At 42.9% G+C, this 19342-nt stretch overlaps 2 protein-coding genes across 4 annotated transcripts in view; one reads left to right on the top strand and one right to left on the bottom strand.

Annotated features, from left to right (window-relative positions):
* Positions 1-6153, top strand: part of IGF2BP2 (insulin like growth factor 2 mRNA binding protein 2) — an 85366-nt gene extending 79213 nt beyond the window's left edge. For all 3 annotated transcript variants that reach the window (XM_061636528.1, XM_061636529.1, XM_061636530.1), the window contains 4 exons: positions 1263-1337; positions 3482-3613; positions 3821-3934; positions 4577-6153. In XM_061636528.1, the coding sequence (XP_061492512.1) occupies positions 1263-1337; positions 3482-3613; positions 3821-3934; positions 4577-4672 (417 nt within the window). In that variant the 3' untranslated portion in view covers positions 4673-6153. The remainder of the gene's footprint in view (positions 1-1262; positions 1338-3481; positions 3614-3820; positions 3935-4576) is intronic.
* Positions 6154-8697: 2544 nt separating this feature from the next.
* Positions 8698-19342, bottom strand: part of SENP2 (SUMO specific peptidase 2) — a 46619-nt gene continuing 35974 nt past the window's right edge. The window contains exons 12-17 of the mRNA XM_061636532.1: positions 18884-19015; positions 17756-17959; positions 17567-17646; positions 16857-16941; positions 9891-9986; positions 8698-9483 (exon numbers count right to left, since the gene is read on the bottom strand). Coding sequence (XP_061492516.1) covers positions 9421-9483; positions 9891-9986; positions 16857-16941; positions 17567-17646; positions 17756-17959; positions 18884-19015 — 660 coding nt within the window. The 3' untranslated portion in view covers positions 8698-9420. The remainder of the gene's footprint in view (positions 9484-9890; positions 9987-16856; positions 16942-17566; positions 17647-17755; positions 17960-18883; positions 19016-19342) is intronic.

Genomic DNA, 19342 nt, shown 5'->3' with positions numbered 1-19342 from the left:
AATTGCCATCAGCAACTTGTGTGTCTGCAAACAAAGATGTACCTTTGGATAAGGGGCAAAGGAGAGAGTGAATGCCTCACCAGGAGAGGTAGCCACAGATCTTGGCTGTGGACACTTCCTCAGAAACCAGTTATCTTCCCCCAACGCTCAAGTGGACACAGGCGGGTTTAGAAAAGACAGCTGGCTGCACACCCAGAACAGCTGATATATTTGGGAAATGACTCATTAATGGAGACTGACTCAAGTTACTCTTGGGGCTTACTGATGAGTCTGTCTGACCAGCTCTACATGACACTAGTGAGAAAGGTTTGGGTTATACTTAGCCAATCAGAGAAGTCTACATATGAATCATCATGAATTACGACCCATTGTATTTTTAGGTGGCAGCTTGTGGTATACCCAAACTGCAGCTCTGGGTATAGTCTAGTCCCTAACAATGCTCCTTGTACTTATACTATTAAAGGCTACCTCTAAAGTAACTACTATGGTATGCCTTCCCATGTATGTTTCAGATTTTGGTTGTGGAAGTGTTCCTGCAGTTTATTCCCAAGATGAAAAATGTAACATGGGAAATGTCCCTTGAGGTGTAAAGATGTAGACTAGTCAGAGCCTCTTTTATTAGTGCTGAGCCAAAGCTGGTGGGCCTGTGAGATGAACTCATTTTGCACTCTTCAAAATGGGTGTCCCCCTGCCTCGCTCTGTTCCAGTGATCTTTTGGACTATGCGCAAAGAGCAGTGAAGAGCACTCTGACAAGATTAGGGGAGACGTGTAGACTGTGCAGTGGATCACCTCCTTCTCCTCTGTTTAGAGACTGCCACTTTAAAGGCAGCATTCTGCAGCACAATCTGCAGTTTGCCTCCCCCACTGCCTGTTTAAAACTCTTGCCAAGAGAGGGGAAGGAATTGTGCTGTTGAGAGTAAACAGCAATTTTTCAACAGGAGTTTCAGCCATTCTGGAACTGAAACTCTTCTACCTAATCTCAACTGCTGCCAAAAAGTGGTGCAGCTTTATCTTTATGCTAGTAGGGTCAAGATCCCAGAGGGAAATGTCAACCAGTCTATATATATATATATATATATATATATATATATATATATATAAAGTCCAAAGAAGAAATCTTTGGAACCCAGAGTAACATACATCTGTTTTTAGTTTGGAAGCTTGTTAAGTGGATCCTATAATCTAGGCTTATTGCACCAAGATTATTGATGGAGGGGAAAGGGTCAAATTTGCTGTACCTTGTGTTCTCTGTGACTTGCAGATTGCACCAGCTGAGAGTCCAGATGCCAGCGAGAGGATGGTTATCATCACTGGGCCTCCAGAAGCACAGTTCAAGGTCAGTATGTCATGAAGTACAAGGCAACTGTGCCTGCTTATGTCACCAGCTGCTGGAAAACATGAGGCCAATAGCTGTCCAAGAGAGCGAGAGCAGCCTACCCCCCAGCTCAGCAAAGCAGCCTAACAGTTGTTGAGCTCCGCTGTTGCTGCTATCCCAAGATAGGGGAAGAGGTGGAATCACCCAAGCCCGTTTCTTGGCTTTCGGCATCACTAAAAAGAAAAATGCATCCAGGGCATTCCAGCAGTTTACACAGCAGCCAGGTTGGTGGGGCATAGCTCAGCCTCTTCTCTTATTCATATTTCTCCATTTTCAGCAATTGATTCAAGCTTGAAAATGTAATCCTATCCATGTTTTCTCATAAGTAAGACCACAGTGTTCAGTGGGGCTTGATTCCAAGTAAGTGGGCACAGAGTGCAGCTTAAATAAGCTACTCTCCAAAGTTACCTATGCATCTCTATATGTTCTATGTACTACAGTTAGAACTGGAATCATTTTGCGCAGTACAAAGGGAGAGGTGGATTAGTGATTGTTCTTCCTCCAAAACTTGAAAAATAGTACTACTGTAGGGAAACAGAAAAAGTGAAAGAAACCATAGATCTCACCTGGCTGTCACTCTCTGTTTAACTACAGTGCTATGGTATATGGCAGATGGCGGTTTTATGTTGGATCCCACTGGGCCCAAGGAACTTGCTAGTCAACTACTTTCTTCAAAACTTGTAGAACTTGATTACTATTACTACCCCTAATATAGAGAACAGATACTAGTCTTTTAAATAGCAGGCTATTGTTTCATCCCCCACATCATCTGGTGACATGACAAAGAATGAGCCAGTTCTTAATTTCAATTCAAGGTGCTGCTAGAGAATTGTACTCATTCTGTGTCTTACGTGAAATTCATTTGTGGTAGCTCTTGTAGACTGCCCCAAGACCAAGGTCCTATTGTGCTAAACTATGCATATATTTATGCCTTGATCCTGAAGTCAGCTGTTTGAGCAGAACAGCTGTAGCCCAACTGAAGAAGCCAAATGATGACCCTGCATTAGCATTAGAATCCAACACCAGTCCTGTTAGCTGAATAGCAGAGTCTAAGAGCTACTTGTCCTTTTTTAGAACACAGATCTAAAGGGCTATTTAATAGAGGTAGGGGTTTCACTTGGCAGTAAGGGTAGAGCAGCTGGCCTGGGTCTAGCCCTGTTTCTAGGCATAGGACTGGATTTTAGGTGCAGCATTGCTTGTGCCATTGTAGCTAAATTCAGTCTTGCACAGTCTGGGAGAATACCAGGCATAGTGCATGAGCGTGATATGATGGGTGGTTTGAAACTTTTCAGCCAGCTTGTCAGAAGCCTCATTCCATACCATAATGCCGTTATAGAAATCTATGGTGTGGCCACATTTGGAATACTGTGTACAGTTCTGGTCACCTCACCTCAAAGAGGATATTGTAGAGCTGGAGGGGGTTCAGAAAAGGGCAACCAAAATGATCAAGGGGATGGAGCAACTCCCCTCTGAGGAAAGGTTGCAGCATTTGGGGCTTTTTAGTTTAGAGAAAAAGCGAGTAAGAGGTGACATGATAGACATATATAAAACTATGCATGGCATGGAGAAAATTGATAGAGAAAAATTTTTCTCCTTCTCTCATAACACTAGAACTCATGGACATCCAGTGAAGCTGAATGTTGGAAGATTCAGGACAGACAAAAGGAAGTACTTCTTCACACAGTGCATAGTTAAACTATGGAATTCGCTCCTACAAGAGGCAGCGATGGCCACCAACTTGGATGGCTTTCAAAGAGGATTAGACAAATTCATGGAGGAGAAGGCTATCAATGGCTAGTAGCCATGATGGCTATGGCCTGCCTCCATGGTCAGAGGCAGTATGCTTCTGAATACCACTTGCTGGAAACCACAGAGGAGGAGAGTGCTCTTTTGCTCAGGTCCTATTTGTGGGCTTGCCATGAGCATCTGGTTGGCCACTGTGAGAATAGGATGCTGGACTAGATGGGCCACTGGCCTGATCCAGTAGGCTCTTCATATGTTCTTGAGAAGGCAAAGTGAGTTCTTTTGGAGTACACATTACCTTTATAACTATAGATTAGACTTCGGCTGGAAATTTAGCAGTGAATCTTTTTCTTTGGTCCCAGGCCCAAGGACGAATATTTGGGAAACTGAAAGAAGAAAACTTTTTCAATCCTAAAGAGGAAGTGAAGCTTGAAGCCCACATTAAGGTGCCTTCCTCCACAGCAGGTCGTGTGATAGGAAAAGGTGGCAAAACGGTACGTGGAACAGTTCTTATCAGGGTCAAGGGAAATAGCTTAAAGCAAAAACTGTTGGGTTATTTTGTTACTTTGGGCTTGCTTGCTTGAGGGCAGGCATGGTATGAACATTTAATTTTTGCTCTTCCTACTGATGTCGTTAACCACAATTGCTAAAATGTAAAAATGGCTGTAATTAGATTGTTTTCTGTACACTTACTGTTGTAGGTGAATGAACTACAGAACTTAACTAGTGCAGAAGTAATTGTACCACGTGACCAAACACCTGATGAAAATGAGGAAGTCGTCGTCAAAATAATTGGTCACTTCTTTGCCAGTCAGGTGCAGTACTTTATAATGGCTTTTTCAGTAAGAGGGAAATAGTGAAAAGGTCAATAAGAAGTTGATGAAAAGTCAGCCTTTAAAATATATCAAAGTTATTGAAATGTTTAATGTTACATGTAATTGATTTACATTTATAGGTGTTAAGGGACAAATACAGGATACAAGTCTTAGCACAGGGGGACTGTACATTCTCTAGTATTTATGACATTTTGCCTTCCAACCTAAAAAATGCTCAGGCCCGTATACTGTAGAAACTGCTAGGCAACCTTTGCAGAAAGACCACATATCTCTTCCAGCTTTAAAAGCCATCTATACTTCTACACAACTTTTGCTTAGTGTACAGAATAGCAGCCTGGAGCATGCATTTGAGTAAGGCTGGCTGCGTACAGAAAATACACTTGCTGTTGCAATAATTGCATCCAAGCTGGCCTGCTTGGCCTCAAAAATGATCTTTCATATATGTCACAGTTGTCCACGTTGGCTCAGCTGAAGACAGTGGAATACATAGCAATGGTATTGCACAGGACTTTCACCCAGGGCCTTTCCTTTTGGGGAGGTGGCTTGTCACACATCCTGATCATCTGCTCTATTGAGTCTGCTTTTTAACACTAATAAGAACTTTTCTTTTTTCTACTACAGACTGCACAGCGCAAGATCAGGGAAATTGTCCAGCAGGTGAAACAGCAGGAACAGAAACACCCTCAGGGAGCCCCTGCCTCACAGCGCAGCAAATGAGGCTCCAAGGCTAGCCAACAACTGATGAATGTAGCCCTTCCAACACCTGACAGAATAACCAGACCAGGGAGCAAACCAAAGACTATCTGGAGGCATTGAAGTCTGCCCAAGAAGCTGGGGCTTGGCAGAGGACTTTCAGTATGCAGGGTGGGAGGGGATTGGGCTTCAGCCAGCAGGGGACTGCTTCCCTCACACCACAGCCCACATGGAGTCTGTCTAACAGTACAACGCTATCCCTTTAGTTGGACTAACGTAGGCAAAAAAATTGCAGACAAACCCATTCAGAATAATTTCTGTACATGTGTGTACATACTAGGAAAGCATTTTTTTACACAGTGCATGGGCTGCTTTACAGGGCAGCATTAATATATTTTAGAATTAATATAGCTAACTAAACTAACTCGAGTCTTTAATTTTTTTTTTAAAAAACAATTGCGTTTTGCTTTTAGAAAAAGCAGGCTTTTCTAGACTAAAAAGGAAAGAAGCTAGTCCATTATGGATTTCTAACAGAAAGTAGGATGGAGACTTAGGATTACCAGAGCAAACTTTAAGTGGAAAACAAAAGTGAACAATATTTAGAAGGGCTTTAGGAATACCAATGGCAGCTACATGCCATATTGGATTGCCTGTATGTGCCAACAGAAGGGATACCGTCTCGTTAGCAGAGGAATCTCTATCCATTTCTTTTCTCCAGCTCATGTCATCTTCTCTTCGCTTCATAGATCTCAAACTGGTTTTTGCATACACTCTCTCCCTTTGCACCACCAGACAATGCAGTGCTCTAAGTAAACACACCATAGATACAAAAAGAACCATCCAACCACAACTTCCAGTTTGCTTATCAAAATGCCAAGTTTCAGTTATACCTAGGCTTCTGAAAGAGGGGAAAAAACCTCACCCGGTTTACAGGAAAACAGAGCACACTTAGTCCATTATGCATGGAGGATGCTGCCACCAATACTGTGGGATGTGGGTTTTTAAAATGGGATCAACGAGAGGGTGTTAGTCCAGGGCATGAAAATTGCAACTTTTTTCAGAAAAAAAAAGAAAAACAAACTACCTCAGGTGTTTTCATACCTCAGCACCTTGCTCTTGTGTGTCCCTTTTTGAGATTTTGTATGCCTTGTAAAACTGAGAGTTGGAGCATTTTTTATTTTTTTAATAAAAATGAGTTGGAAATAAATTTAGACAAAAGACAGCTGCTAGGTGGAAGAAAGCATCATTCTGCATTATGACTATTCTGTAATCTTCTGCTAGATGAGAACCTCTGGCTTTGAGACATAATAAAGGATAGAAGTGCAAGGGACACTAGAGCAGAACTCCAGAGTTTGACAGGCTACACACACTATTAGTTTTCTGTGCTATCAGATGGATATTATACTGGTTTCTGTGAACGTGCCGTTGTACCAACACACTGCAATGCCAGTTGCTCTACTTCAACCAGTGTTCTGTGAAAAGCAAAATATATCCAGCTAACAAGAGCCTGACCTCAGTAGTTTTATTTAACATCAAAATGAAAGGGGGTGCTGTGAAAGCCCCTCTCCACTAGTCTACTTCCCCTACCTTAACTAGAGGATCCTGTGCAGTCTTATGAGGTCAAAGGGTGGGGCAGAAACAAAGGCAGTGCCGTGCAGAAGTACGTGGGTGATTTGCAGACTCACTTGCATTACTATGGCACTTCACGGGGACCCTTAACAAAACAGCTTAGAGCAACAACAAAAACAAAAACATGGAAATAGGAATGAACCAGCATGAGCCAGTAGCCAAACAAATACAGAATCTTGTACGTTATCATACTTACTGTGATAGACAGGATTAACATATGCTAAAACAAACATTTTACAAAGAGGCTAATCTCTTACGGGATTAACTGATTATTTTGTAGCATACTAGCTACATATTTATATGTCAACTAACAGCAGCCAACTATACTCTAAATATTACTTGTTCTACAGTATCAGCTTTTAAAGGACAGCTAACATTGCACACAAATAGCTGCTCCTATAAGCAGCTTCTTGAAGAAGGAGTTCCAGTATTTTTAAAAATAGCCTATTGGAGTGAATGGAAAAATCCACTTGCAACAGCTAAGGACACATTTTAAATCCTGGTGTGATCGATAAAGCAATCCTATACATGTGTATTCAGAACAAAGCCCCATTGAGTTCAATGGGACTCATCCTCAGGTAAATGGGTTATAGCCAAAAGCATGGTCTCAAGTGGCTACCTGTGTGCAAGGATAAAAAGATTTATCTCGCTGAGTAGCCTTGCCATGGTGTAAGGATTATTGGGAATATATGCAAGTACAGTGAGCATGTTACAAACACTTATTGCAGTTATTTAGCACTTTTAAACATAAAGTAGGATTTCTGGTCAGTGTGGGGAAAATCCTGAAACTGCTGTTTAAGTCACCACTAATTCTAGACATATTCTAGACAAGGAACCAAAGCAACTTTTATCAGATTTAATCCTGCCTGAAGCGTTGCAGCTTTCCTTTCTCTATATTAAACAATCTGCAACCAAGTACTTCCATGTAAGCCCTAGCTGCTTAATAGAAACCAAGGCCTACAAAATTAACCCACATCCAATCTGCATTAGTCCACTATATTTTACACTAATTCCAGGATAACCTTGTCATGCTTAGCATGTATAGGGCTTTTATATGTTCCTATTTCACTTATGTACAGATGGACACACACTGAAGAAGCTAAGGCCCAATCTCAGGTACACAGTAAAATAGATGCATATGCAGTACTCATACTCTTACCCAGTAATACACAACACATTGGAAGGCTGTTCAAAATAACAATTGTCAAAGCTGGGCTGAGCAATTTTGAAAATTATACCGCATGACTGCAATAATTCCATCATCATCATTGACAATCACTTGTGGCCGAGTAGTTGCAGAGTGTTAAATGCAATGGGGCTCTAAGAACAAGTGCTCAAAGTACTGAATAACTGAGCACTGTAAATTTGTGAGATACAGTATTGTACACTGGGGTGTTTCTACTTGTGGATTTTGTTAAGCAGGGATCCACTGTTTATCTTCTTCACTGCTGCTCCAAAACTAAGCAAGAACACGAGAGGTTAGGCCTCACTAACAATGCAGGTTCTAATCTATTTGAAACAAACTCCAAGAGTTGTATCTGAAGAAGACAGATTTCCTTCCTCTTCGCTTATGTTGTCAGAATCCATTCATGTTTTCGCAAATGGACACAATGACATCAGGTTTATGGTACCAGCATCAATTAACGTTTTCATATGTGAAGGAACTAATTATCATTTGTTTAGGGGAGGGAAGAAAAGGTTTCCTTAAACCTGAACCTGGCACAGATCAGCTATCTCACATTCGTCTCACTGACTGACATGGGGCAGGATTCAATGTCCTTGTTTCGTTTGCTCAAGGATTTATGTTTGGTCAGCGGAACTTCCCCTCACGCCTGTCCCCCAAATCTGTTCTGGAGAGTTGGGGGAAAGCCCAGAACAGATTTAGGGGGCACATGGGGAGAAGAGGGGGGACGTTACTCCGCACAAATATAAATATAAATGTTTATATAAATATAAACAAATATAAATACATAACAAGAGACTTAGTGCTATCTTGGATACAAGCCCAAGGTAGCTACCTATCCACTGCAAATTCCTCCCACTTTGCCAATATCACTAAATTAAAATAGTTTTTCTTTCTCTAATGATCAACAAGGTGATAATGAACATAGCAGTCATGTACCAAAGAAGTGGAACATTATAATTTTTTTTTAGTAATATTCAGCCTGTAATGCTACAGCACGCATTTTATTTTCTCCTTACCAGAATACAACATGTGCTTTGGCCTAATAAAGACATGGAGACATAGTAAAAAGAAACTTAGTGGAGCTGTTCTCTTTTACCCATTAAACTAGGTTATGGAATGCTACCTTTGAAAGAAAATTAGGAATTTTACCCATTCATCAATTAATTTTATTCCTTTAACTCTTGCACTGCCACCCCAAACTTCCAGCTGAAGTACAGTACCAGTCAAATTAAACTAGATTTGCAACATAAATATTTATTTCCATTTTTAGTTCATCAAATATTTCAGAATTCTAACACATTTCCATTTAAATACAGGAATATAAAATAAATAAGTCTCATACAAAACTACATCCTTTTAAATAAAGACAAGTCCCCATTTAGGGCCTTTACTATGGATTTGTTACAAATCAAAAGAAAATTTCAATCTTCCAAAAATCACTGCAAATCCAGTTTTAGAAAAAACAAGCGTTTCCTAAATGCCTTGGTTTGGAGGATCAGGAAGATGCCACAGGTTCACACACTCCCTCCTCTCTTAACCATAGTTTGCCTATAATTAGACTAACCCAGGAAAGGAAATGGAAACTGACATATGAGCCCACAGCATGTTTCCTGATTGGAGTCAATGCCTTGAAACTATAGGTAATGAAGGGCTATTGTGAACATGACAATACGTTTTGCATCTTCTTGTCGCTGAGGTTGCTCATTGTTTCCCAATACTGAATGTCAGGCCGCTTTTTTTAACAGTCTTTCACTAATCTGGTACCATTAAGATGACTCTGGTGAATTTCTTTCTTAATCCATGTTTTAGCCCTTTGGAGTGAGTTAAGTAGTTGGTTTTGAACTATGCCTCTGCATACCTCCCATCTCTGAAATGGAGATCAGCCAAAAAGATACTTTGAATTTTTGCCTAACACAACTTCTGTCATCAGATAATACTGCGTGTGGCAGAGATAGTGTCATAGCAGCTGCTGATGAAGTATCTCCCATACCATCCTTTTGCGGTAGTAAGGCATGTGATACTGCAAAAAGAAAACACGTTGGAACACTGAACACACCCATTCAAGCAAGCCTCCCTTTTGTACAGCAGTCATTCACCAAAGCACACTACTATGTTCATGTTTAGTGCAACTGTTTCTCTCCTCCACCCCCTGCTGCAAAGATTATTTCTTTACAATAATTTTATCAGCTCATATGTCATGATCAAAAAATATGGGAGCATTTTTTAACAAAGGAATACAAGTCCCAGATACACTATTGTGCAAGTTGGACACTACTAATAAGCAGCCATTTCCCCATTGAAATACAGGAGAATTAAGTTATAAAGAAGGCCCACTACAGCACTAGTCATCAACAAAGCCCTACCCTCAAGATACACAACGCAGAAGGAAAGGAACAGGGCTTTCCTAAGGCGTTTCAGGTCACTCACCTGTGTAAATGCAATGGGTTTATCCCTCGAGATGAAGTCTGCATATTTACAAGCAAACATTCCACAGTCACTGACATTCAACTGTTGTGGAATTTCCTAGGTATAAAGGAAAGGAGGGAACATAAAGACAGAGATAAATCCATTAGTTCCTTTTTGCTTTTCTCAAATGCAGATTACGGAACCTTAAAGAGGATCTAATAGTGTCAGTTTATAACTGTCGGAAGGCAGAGCTGGGGTCCCAATCCCGGGGAGCTGGATCCCGGAGAGTTGGGAGAAGAGTATTGGGATGGATGGCAGAGGGAAGGGGGAGGAACTTCCCCCCTTTGGAGCGAAGACGAAACAGAGGAACTGCCAGTGATAAGGTCGCTTAGCAACGGGGAGCCTGAGCCCTCCCTGGACATTCTCATGCCTCCCCCTCTTTCAGGCTCAGAGCAAGAGGGGGAAGAGGGAGGGCTGCTCACAGCCGAAAAGCGGGGAGGCAGTTTACCATCAGCCCCTCCCCTATCCCCCATCCTGGAATCGGAAACTTCAGAAGAGGAGGGGGTGATGCTTCCCCCCTCACCGCGCACACGCAGACAGCTGAAAAGACAGGAGAGAAGGGGGGGAAGGCGGGCAGTACCTGAGGGGCAGTTAAGGAGGAGCGAAAGATTGCGCGCCCGTTTGGCCCCTTCTTAAAGAACAGGCGGGAAGAAGTCCCTTGCTCTGTCAACTTTCTCCCAATGCCGCAGGACCTGTATCCCTGTATTGATTCATGAGAAAACGCAGTCTTTGTTTGGACATTACCCTAATAAAACACGAACTAACTACAATCGTTGGTCTGGTTCCTGAGTCACATCCTGGGCCTGACAGCTTGACAGAGCCACCTAAATCACCCTCAACGCTCTCTTCACTTGACTGGGACAAGATGTCAAAGGGAGCAGCGGGGGGGACGAACCCCACTTCTGAGACGGAAGAAGTGGAACTCCTGAGGACTAAGGTAGCTGATTTGCAGACGGATGTTCAAGCCCTGCTAGCAGCAGTCAAGGCGCTGAAGACGGATAATCAAACCTTGAAGGCCACGATAGACCAGATGCGAACAGCCCCTCCAGCTGCCGTAGTAAAGGTTCCCATTGGATTGCCCCCAAAATACGCGGGACAAAGTGATCAGTTGGCAACCTTCGTGGCTCAATGTGAGTTATATCTGGATGTCAGGCACACGGCATTTCCAGACGATGGGGCTAAAGTAGCTTTCGTGATTAGCCTCCTGGAGGGAGAAGCTGCAAAATGGGTGATTCCGTATCTCGTGAGAAAGTATAGTGTCTTAGGAAGGTACAGAGGATTTATACAGGAGATGACCGAGATGTTTCAAGACCCGCAAAGGGCTGAAACAGTAGCGCGGCAACTAGGCGCTCTGAAGCAAGCTAAAGGGACTGTTTCCGAGTACACTAACGCTTTTAAAATTCTGTCCCAGGAAACTGGTTACAATGACGCCGCCCTGATGTTTATGTACCTGAGTGGATTAAATGCTGAAATCCTGGATGAGTTGGCCAGGACCTCCCCCCCCGCTGACCTACCAGGGCTCATCCGGCTATGCCTACAGATAGATCACCGGATGGAAGGAAGGCGCCTGGAAAGGAAGCAGGAGGTCCCGAGATACTCAGCCTCGGCATCCCGCAACAAGACCCTTCCCACTACAGGGATGGCAGGTAATGCAACTGAGGGACAGGGAGGGGCTAGGCCAAGACTGTCGGAAGAAGAAAAGGAAAGACGACGCCGGGAACGTTTATGCTTTTATTGTTCAAAGCCGGGCCATGTGGCCAGAGACTGTGGACTGAAAGGGGGGAAAGCCGAGCCGTCGGGAAACTAGAACACCCAGTCCACGTGCAGGCCGGTGGACTGGGGGCAGCGTTGTATAAAGGCCCCCCAACGATCCAACCTCCCTCAAAGGGGGTGTTGGTCTTGCCTATTCGGATTACAACTTCCAGAGGAGTGGTGTTTAATTCCACTGCCTTAATTGACAGTGGAGCCTCCACAAATTTTATTGATGCAAAGTTAGTCAAGCGTCATGGAATTTCCCGGTGGAAACTGGACGCTCCCCTAGCTGTGGAGACTATCGATGGGAGACCCCTGAAGTCAGGAGGGGTGACACAAGCCACGGAGGAAGTGAAACTTCAAATCCCTGGGCACGAAGAGTTCATTTCGCTATACGTGTCAGATCTCTCGAACTTTGAGGTGATTCTGGGAATGCCCGGGCTAGCAAAGCATGAACCCAAAATAAGTTGGAAGGAGGCGGTGGTGTGGTTCACCTCACAGTATTGCCAGGAGAACTGTCAACCTGAAGGAATCAACACCTTAGCGGGGGCAGTGCAACAGATCGAGCAAGTGACCCTGCCGCCAAAGTATGAAGAATTTAAAGATGTGAAAAGTGGAAAATGGAATCAACACCAACAACGGAAGAATGGCTATTGAAATTAATGGACTTAGTAGAAATTGATAAATTGACATGTCTACTTAGAGAAAAATCGACAGATACATTTCTTAAGGAATGGAAGCCTCTCTTAGACTTTTTGTTGAAAGATCAAAATAAAATGATGATATTGGGATTTGACGATTAACTAAGACAGCCTATGGAGAAAAGTGATCCTGTATGTATACATTAAGGGACAGGTTTGATGTATATTATATACTTATAGCTGATCTGCGACAAATCGGAAGTCAACTATTTTATTTTTATTTTTTTTGTTGTATTGTTGTTTTTTTACTTTGTTTTGTTTGTCTTTTGAAAAATTTGAATAAAAATTATTAAAAAAAAAAGAATTTAAAGATGTGTTTGATGAAAAAGAGGCAGAGACTTTACCCCCCACCACCCTTACGACTGTGCGATTGATCTAGTGCCAGGAGCCAGCATCCCATCAGGGAGAATCTACTCTCTCACAGAGAATGAGAGGAAGGCCCTGAAGGAATTCCTGGATAAAAACCTGAGGCAAGGATTCATACGCCCCTCACAATCCCCTGCTGGAGCGCCACTATTGTTTGTGAAAAAGAAGGGGGGGGAACTCAGACCCTGTAATGACTATCGCGCATTGAACCAGATCACCATCCCCAACAGCTACCCGCTGCCCCTGATCTCAGAGTTGCTGGACCGACTGCGCTCTGCAAAAATCTTCACGAAGTTGGATTTGAGAGGAGCGTACAATCTGATCAGAATGAAGGAGGGAGATGAATGGAAAACAGGATTCTTGATCGCTTACGGACAGTATGAATACCTGGTCATGCCGTTCGGGCTTTGTGGAAGTCCAGGAATTTTTCAAAAATTCATGAACGACGTGTTTAGAGACTTGTTGGACACGTATGTAATCTGTTACTTAGATGATATCCTGGTGTTCTCAAAGAACCAGGAAGACCACGACCAGCATGTGAAGACGGTGTTGAAGAGACTGAGAGAAAATCACCTGTATGCTAAATTAGAGAAATGTGGATTTGACCTCAAGTCTCTAGACTTCCTTGGATATCGAATCTCAGCGGAAGGCGTGGAGATGGACCCAGGGAAAGTAAGCTGCATATTGGACTGGGGCCAACCTGTCACCAAAAAGGATGTACAACGGTTTTTGGGGTTTGCCAATTATTACAGAAAGTTCATTCCAGGGTTTTCCAAATTAACAGCTCCTCTGACTGACTGTTTAAGGGGGAAGAAGAAGTTTCAATGGACAGAGAACGCCACTGAGGCCTTTGAGGAGCTGAAGAGAAGGTTTGCTACTGAGCCCATTCTGCGCTTTGCTGATCCGAACCGCCCTTTCGTAGTGGAAGCAGATGCTTCAGATTTTGCCATCGGGGGGGTCCTGCTACAATTAGACCAAGAAGGGAAGGAGCTGCACCCCTGTGCGTACTTCTCTCGGAAGTTAAAGCCTGCAGAGAAGAACTACACAGTTTGGGAGAAGGAGCTGCTGGCCATCAAGGACTCTTTTGAAAACTGGAGACAATACCTAGAGGGGACCTCTCATCGAATTGAAGTGCGCTCCGACCACAAGAATCTTGAAAGCCTCCAAACAGCCAGAAAGCTGAACCAGAGACAGATAAGATGGTCCCAGTTCTTCGCTAGGTTTAACTTCCAGATTACTTACCATGCCCAAGCCAAAAACCAGAGAGCGGATGCCTTATCCAGACAGCCACAATACAAAGAAAGTGAATCCGAGGACCAGCCTCAGTACGTAATCCCGCCAGAGAAATTAACGTTGGGAGTATGCCAGCCTTCATGGGAAGAGGAACTCAAAAAGGCACAACAAGAAGATGCAGACATGCTAAAATATCAGCAGGAGACGGGACAAGGTCAAGACTCAGAAGTAACCTTTCACTGGAGAAATGGACTGTTATGGTTCAAAACTGCCAGATATGTGCCAGAAGGGGAATTAAGGCTCAGAATCCTACGCCAGTGTCATGATTCCATCACAGCGGGACACTTTGGGATTTACAAGACCATTCAGAACGTGGCCAAGGACTTCTGGTGGCCTAAAATGCGTCGGGATATTGAGAGTTATGTAAAGTCCTGCTCTGTCTGTCTGCGGACAAAAACACAAACAGGGACACCAGCAGGACTGTTACAACCGTTGCCTGTCCCACACGAACCCTGGAAGGACCTCTCCATGGATTTTATAACTGATCTACCCAAGTCCCAAGGAATGACAGCCATCTTAGTAGTGGTGGATCTACTTACCAAAATGGCACACTTTCTTCCTTGTGCAGGGGCCTTAGAGGCTAAAGAAACGGCCAAGTTATTCATAAAAGAAGTCTACCGGCTGCATGGATTGCCAAACAGCGTAGTCTCAGACCGAGGAACTCAGTTCACAGCCAAATTTTGGAGAGCAATGTGGAAACAGCTGCAGACGGAATTAAAACTCTCCTCCGCCCATCACCCCCAGACAGATGGGCAGACGGAACGCTTGAACGCCGTTTTGGAAAGATATTTACGAAGTTATGTGTCCTATCAACAGACTGACTGGGTATCATATTTGCATTTTGCAGAGTTCGCCTACAACAATTCTCTGCACTCCAGCACTCAACAAACCCCGTTCTTCGCTAATTATGGATTCCATCCTAAAGTCTTTCCAAGCAGCTCAGAAGGAATGCTGGTACCAGCAGCTGAGAACTTCCTTAAGGAATTGCAAGCGGCGCAACAGACACTGAAACAGCAGTTAAACGAAGCCAAAACGGAGTACAAGCGAGTTGCTGACCTGCACAGGAAGGAGGGCCCCCCCTTCAACCGGGAGACCAGGTATGGCTGTCCACCCGCTTCCTCCAGATGCCGGGCAAATGTAGAAAATTACAAGACAAGAGGGTGGGTCCTTTCGAAATAGAAACTCAAATCAATCCCGTGGCGTACCGACTGAAGCTGCCTGACACGTTTAAAATACATCCTGTGTTCCATCGATCCCTCTTAACGAAAGCCGCCCCTCCCAGTGAGTTACGGCCGGAGGAACCTCCCGGAGCTCCACTCCTGGTAAATGAGCAGCTTGAGTTTGAAGTTGAGGAGATCTTAGATTCCAGGATCAGACGCCACAAGCTGCAGTACTTGATTCACTGGAAAGGCTATGGGGTGGCTGACAGATCATGGGAAGATGCAGCTGATGTGCATGCTCCAGAATTGGTAAAACTTTTCCATCAACGTATTTCCCACCGTCCCAAGCCAGACAAGGGGAGGGGGGCACAGCCTGGGAGGGGGGATGGTGTCGGAAGGCAGAGCTGGGGTCCCAATCCCGGGGAGCTGGATCCCGGAGAGTTGGGAGAAGAGTATTCGGATGGATGGCAGAGGAAAGGGGGAGGAACTTCCCCCCTTTGGAGCAAAGACGAAACAGAGGAACTGCCAGTGATAAGGTCGCTTAGCAACGGGGAGCCTGAGCCCTCCCTGGACATTTTCACGCCTCCCCCCCTTTCAGGCTCAGAGCAAGAGGGGGAAGAGGGAGGGCTGCTCACAGCCGAAAAGCGGGGAGGCAGTTTACCATCAGCCCCTCCCCTATCCCCCATCCTGGAATCAGAAACTTCAGAAGAGGAGGGGGTGATGCTTCCCCCCTCCCCGCGCACACGCAGACAGCTGAAAAGACAGGAGAGAAGGGGGGGAAGGCGGGCAGTACCTGAGGGGCAGTTAAGGAGGAGCGAAAGATTGCGCGCCCGTTTGGCCCCTTCTTAAAGAACAGGCGGGAAGAAGTCCCTTGCTCTGTCAACTTTCTCCCAATGCCGCAGGACCTGTATCCCTGTATTGATTCATGAGAAAACGCAGTCTTTGTTTGGACATTACCCTAATAAAACACGAATTAACTACAATCGTTGGTCTGGTTCCTGAGTCACATCCTGGGCCTGACAATAACAGACTACTGAATTGACAGAGGAAAGGGGTCTGAAATTACTATATTTCCCATTCTTCTCCTATATTAATACGTTTGCTCTACTGAAACTTTCAACAGTGAAAGGTTCAGAAAATGGATGGACATTCTAAGAAGTCCATACTACTTGAAATTTTGAAACTCTTTACCAAATTAACCTAATTCAAGATAGTAAGCATTTTACTTGAAATAAAAATAATGTAAATGTATGCTGAAGAGATTAAGAACTTTCACTGCTTTGAGTACCTATTTAAGCAGCACTACAGAAAACCTTCAACTTTGGGTCAGTTTGGATATATTAATCCTGGTTTTATAAATCCTGGTTTATTAAGATGGACCCACACACTCTTTCCTTGCCCAACCCCCCACACACCAAAAGGTGCTTACTTTAAAAACACAGTTCCTTTTTCAGATGTAACAAATAGCTATAATTTTTAAAAACTATGATCAAAGCACCAAAAATGGTGCATGAGAGAGTATGAAATGAGTAATACTTGTTTCTAGATTAATTATGGCTTAAACCAAGATCAGTACACCCGAAGCAAACCTTTAAAAAACATGTTCTGAGATGCACAGGAGAGAGGTGAAACACAGAAAATGATCACACACGCACATGTGGTTTCACACTGTAAAGTGTCCATGATGAAGCATTTACGTCCAGATTTCTCTTGGCTTTGCTTTCCTCTTGCAGAAATTGCCTGTTCAATAAATCCATAAGACGTATCAGTCAAGATTTTCCTTAAGTGTAGGGTTTATCACTATACAGAGTTATCAAACTTTTGCATGACAAGCATTTTTAATATCCAGAAGAGGAAGATTCTATACAAACAACTGCAAGGATCTGAAATAACGATCTGATTGATACACTCCAAAATGGTTTGCGAGGCCTGCTATATAGAACTGAATCTATTGTAAATCAGTTGTTACTGACAGAGCTCTCATTAGACTGTTGTACACATGATAATCAAGTGCACGCTTTCACTTGACAATTAAAATGGAAAACTTATTAAAGAAAGATGTGAAGTAAGGCGTGAATACACTTTCACAATAATTTTATATTAATTTAGTCAACTGTGCACTAAAATTACAGTAATAAATTAAACATCTTAAGTTATATTAATGAGCAATTTAATATCTGGTGTGGTATTAAGACAATTTGCCAGACAGCTGCTTGTGTTTGGTTATTTGGCAACCAAAGACAACTCTTCAATTTCAATTAGAAGAAGTTTCATACAGAAATGAGAATCTACATACTAGCAAACATGGCAGGAAGAAAAAAAGATACTTCTCATGTAAACCACTATCAGATAATCACCTACTTACAGCAAACTGTTACATATCATATGACCATTTTGTCCCATTGAGTCAAAATATTTTATGGTCTCTCTCCTCATGTCTATAACCTATTGTGAAAAGAAAGATATTAATGGAATGTTCATATTTTCTACCTTCACATTACAATCTTCTCCCTTTCTTAAAAAAAATACCAGGAAAAGGCAAACATTTACTCACCACTAATGCCCAATGCACTCTGATATGAATGGGCACTAAGATCATATCATGCTGAAACAAGTCCACTTCTTTGGTCCATCTTCTGACTGCATTATAGCCTTCAGTACTTAGCTTGGGGTAGAAGAAAGTATTAAAAGCATAAAGAGCTGGAAATCCCAGTTGTTTATTTCTCTCCACCAGAAGATTCATATAGAAGTTAATGACCTATAAATACAAGAAACAACCAAAAGAAGAAAACAGCATAGATTAGATGTTTATCTGATAAAGAGGAGGAAGCTATCACAACATCAAGTGCCTAAATTACTGATTCTAGAATTTGATTTGATTGATACTGATTGTCAAGAACTGCTTTGACCTTCACTCCATGTAAAAGCCTAGTAAACCCACTTGCTTCTTCAGAGATACAATGCTTTGTCAATGCATTTGTATCTGCTAAATCTATAACTTTTATTTGAGGTGGCTGGCCTGACCCAGATATTTAGAAATGAGGGCCTAGTACCTTCACTTCCACTCCACCCTCTTGCTCCCTCTGTGGCCCTCAGTGACCCAGGCCTCTTCCTGGTGACACTTTGAGTATGCAAAATCCCAACAGCACCCTCTTAGATGAGCTGGAGGCTTCTTTTGCTTCTGTTGTGAGTCAAGATGTACAGACCAGCAAGACATTAGAACAAGTGTTGACCAGTATATCCAGAAATATTTGGATGTATCACAACGAACAGAATCCCTTTTCTTACAAGAAGGGTTGCAGCTATCTGTCCAGAAACCCAAGCAAGTAATTAAACAGGAACAGAGAAATGAACAGAAAAATGAACTACAGTGGAAGGAAGCACCAATCCAGAAGCATTTTGGTAAACTGCAACACTGGCAACAGATTATGGGAGATATCAATATGCAACAAGCGTAACATAAATTAACAGTTATCTGTTAATTCTTAGAACAGCATGTTAAATGGGAGGGGACATGATTCAGGAGGACAGATATCCCTGCCCAATCTTGTCAAAGTCCAGGATCAAGCACTTCAAAGAGCTTTTGTGTTCCAACAATTCAAGACCAATTCAACAATTCAGAGCTATTTCCATAACAAAAAACGAACTAATTTTTGGCTAGTACAGAGAATTTCTAATTTACCACATCATTAAGCCACTGCTGGTTTCTTAGAGTCTGAATGTCTCCACGCGTGATGTTCAGTTTGAAGGCACTAGTCAAGATTTCGTCCTCTTGGCCATAGTCCAGCACATTTGCTATCTCTCTCTTCATATCCTGGAAGGAACAAGTATTGCGATATGAGATCCACAAATAGAGAGTACCAGAGAGAACTAAACTTCCCATGTTCAGGGGTAAGGGTGATGGGAAGTCATGACATGTCTATGCTCTCTAAACCTCTCAGATTATAAAACAACTCTAAATGTTTTGCTTGAAACGTGTTGCATACTGAATATGGTAGTTTTGATTGTAATTCAACCTGAAAAGCAATTTAAAAAAAAATAAGTTATCACTCATTAACACAATACTGAGGACAAAAGAGACTGGTGGCATTTCTTCAATAGTCCATCAGATTTGGAAGCAATCCTACCACAAGAATGATAC

This window comes from Rhineura floridana, chromosome 7 (assembly GCF_030035675.1).
Source record: "Rhineura floridana isolate rRhiFlo1 chromosome 7, rRhiFlo1.hap2, whole genome shotgun sequence".
In the NCBI taxonomy this organism is placed as follows: domain Eukaryota; kingdom Metazoa; phylum Chordata; class Lepidosauria; order Squamata; family Rhineuridae; genus Rhineura; species Rhineura floridana.
The sequence above is the reverse complement of the archived record's forward strand: the minus strand, read 5'-3'. Positions and strand labels throughout refer to the sequence as shown.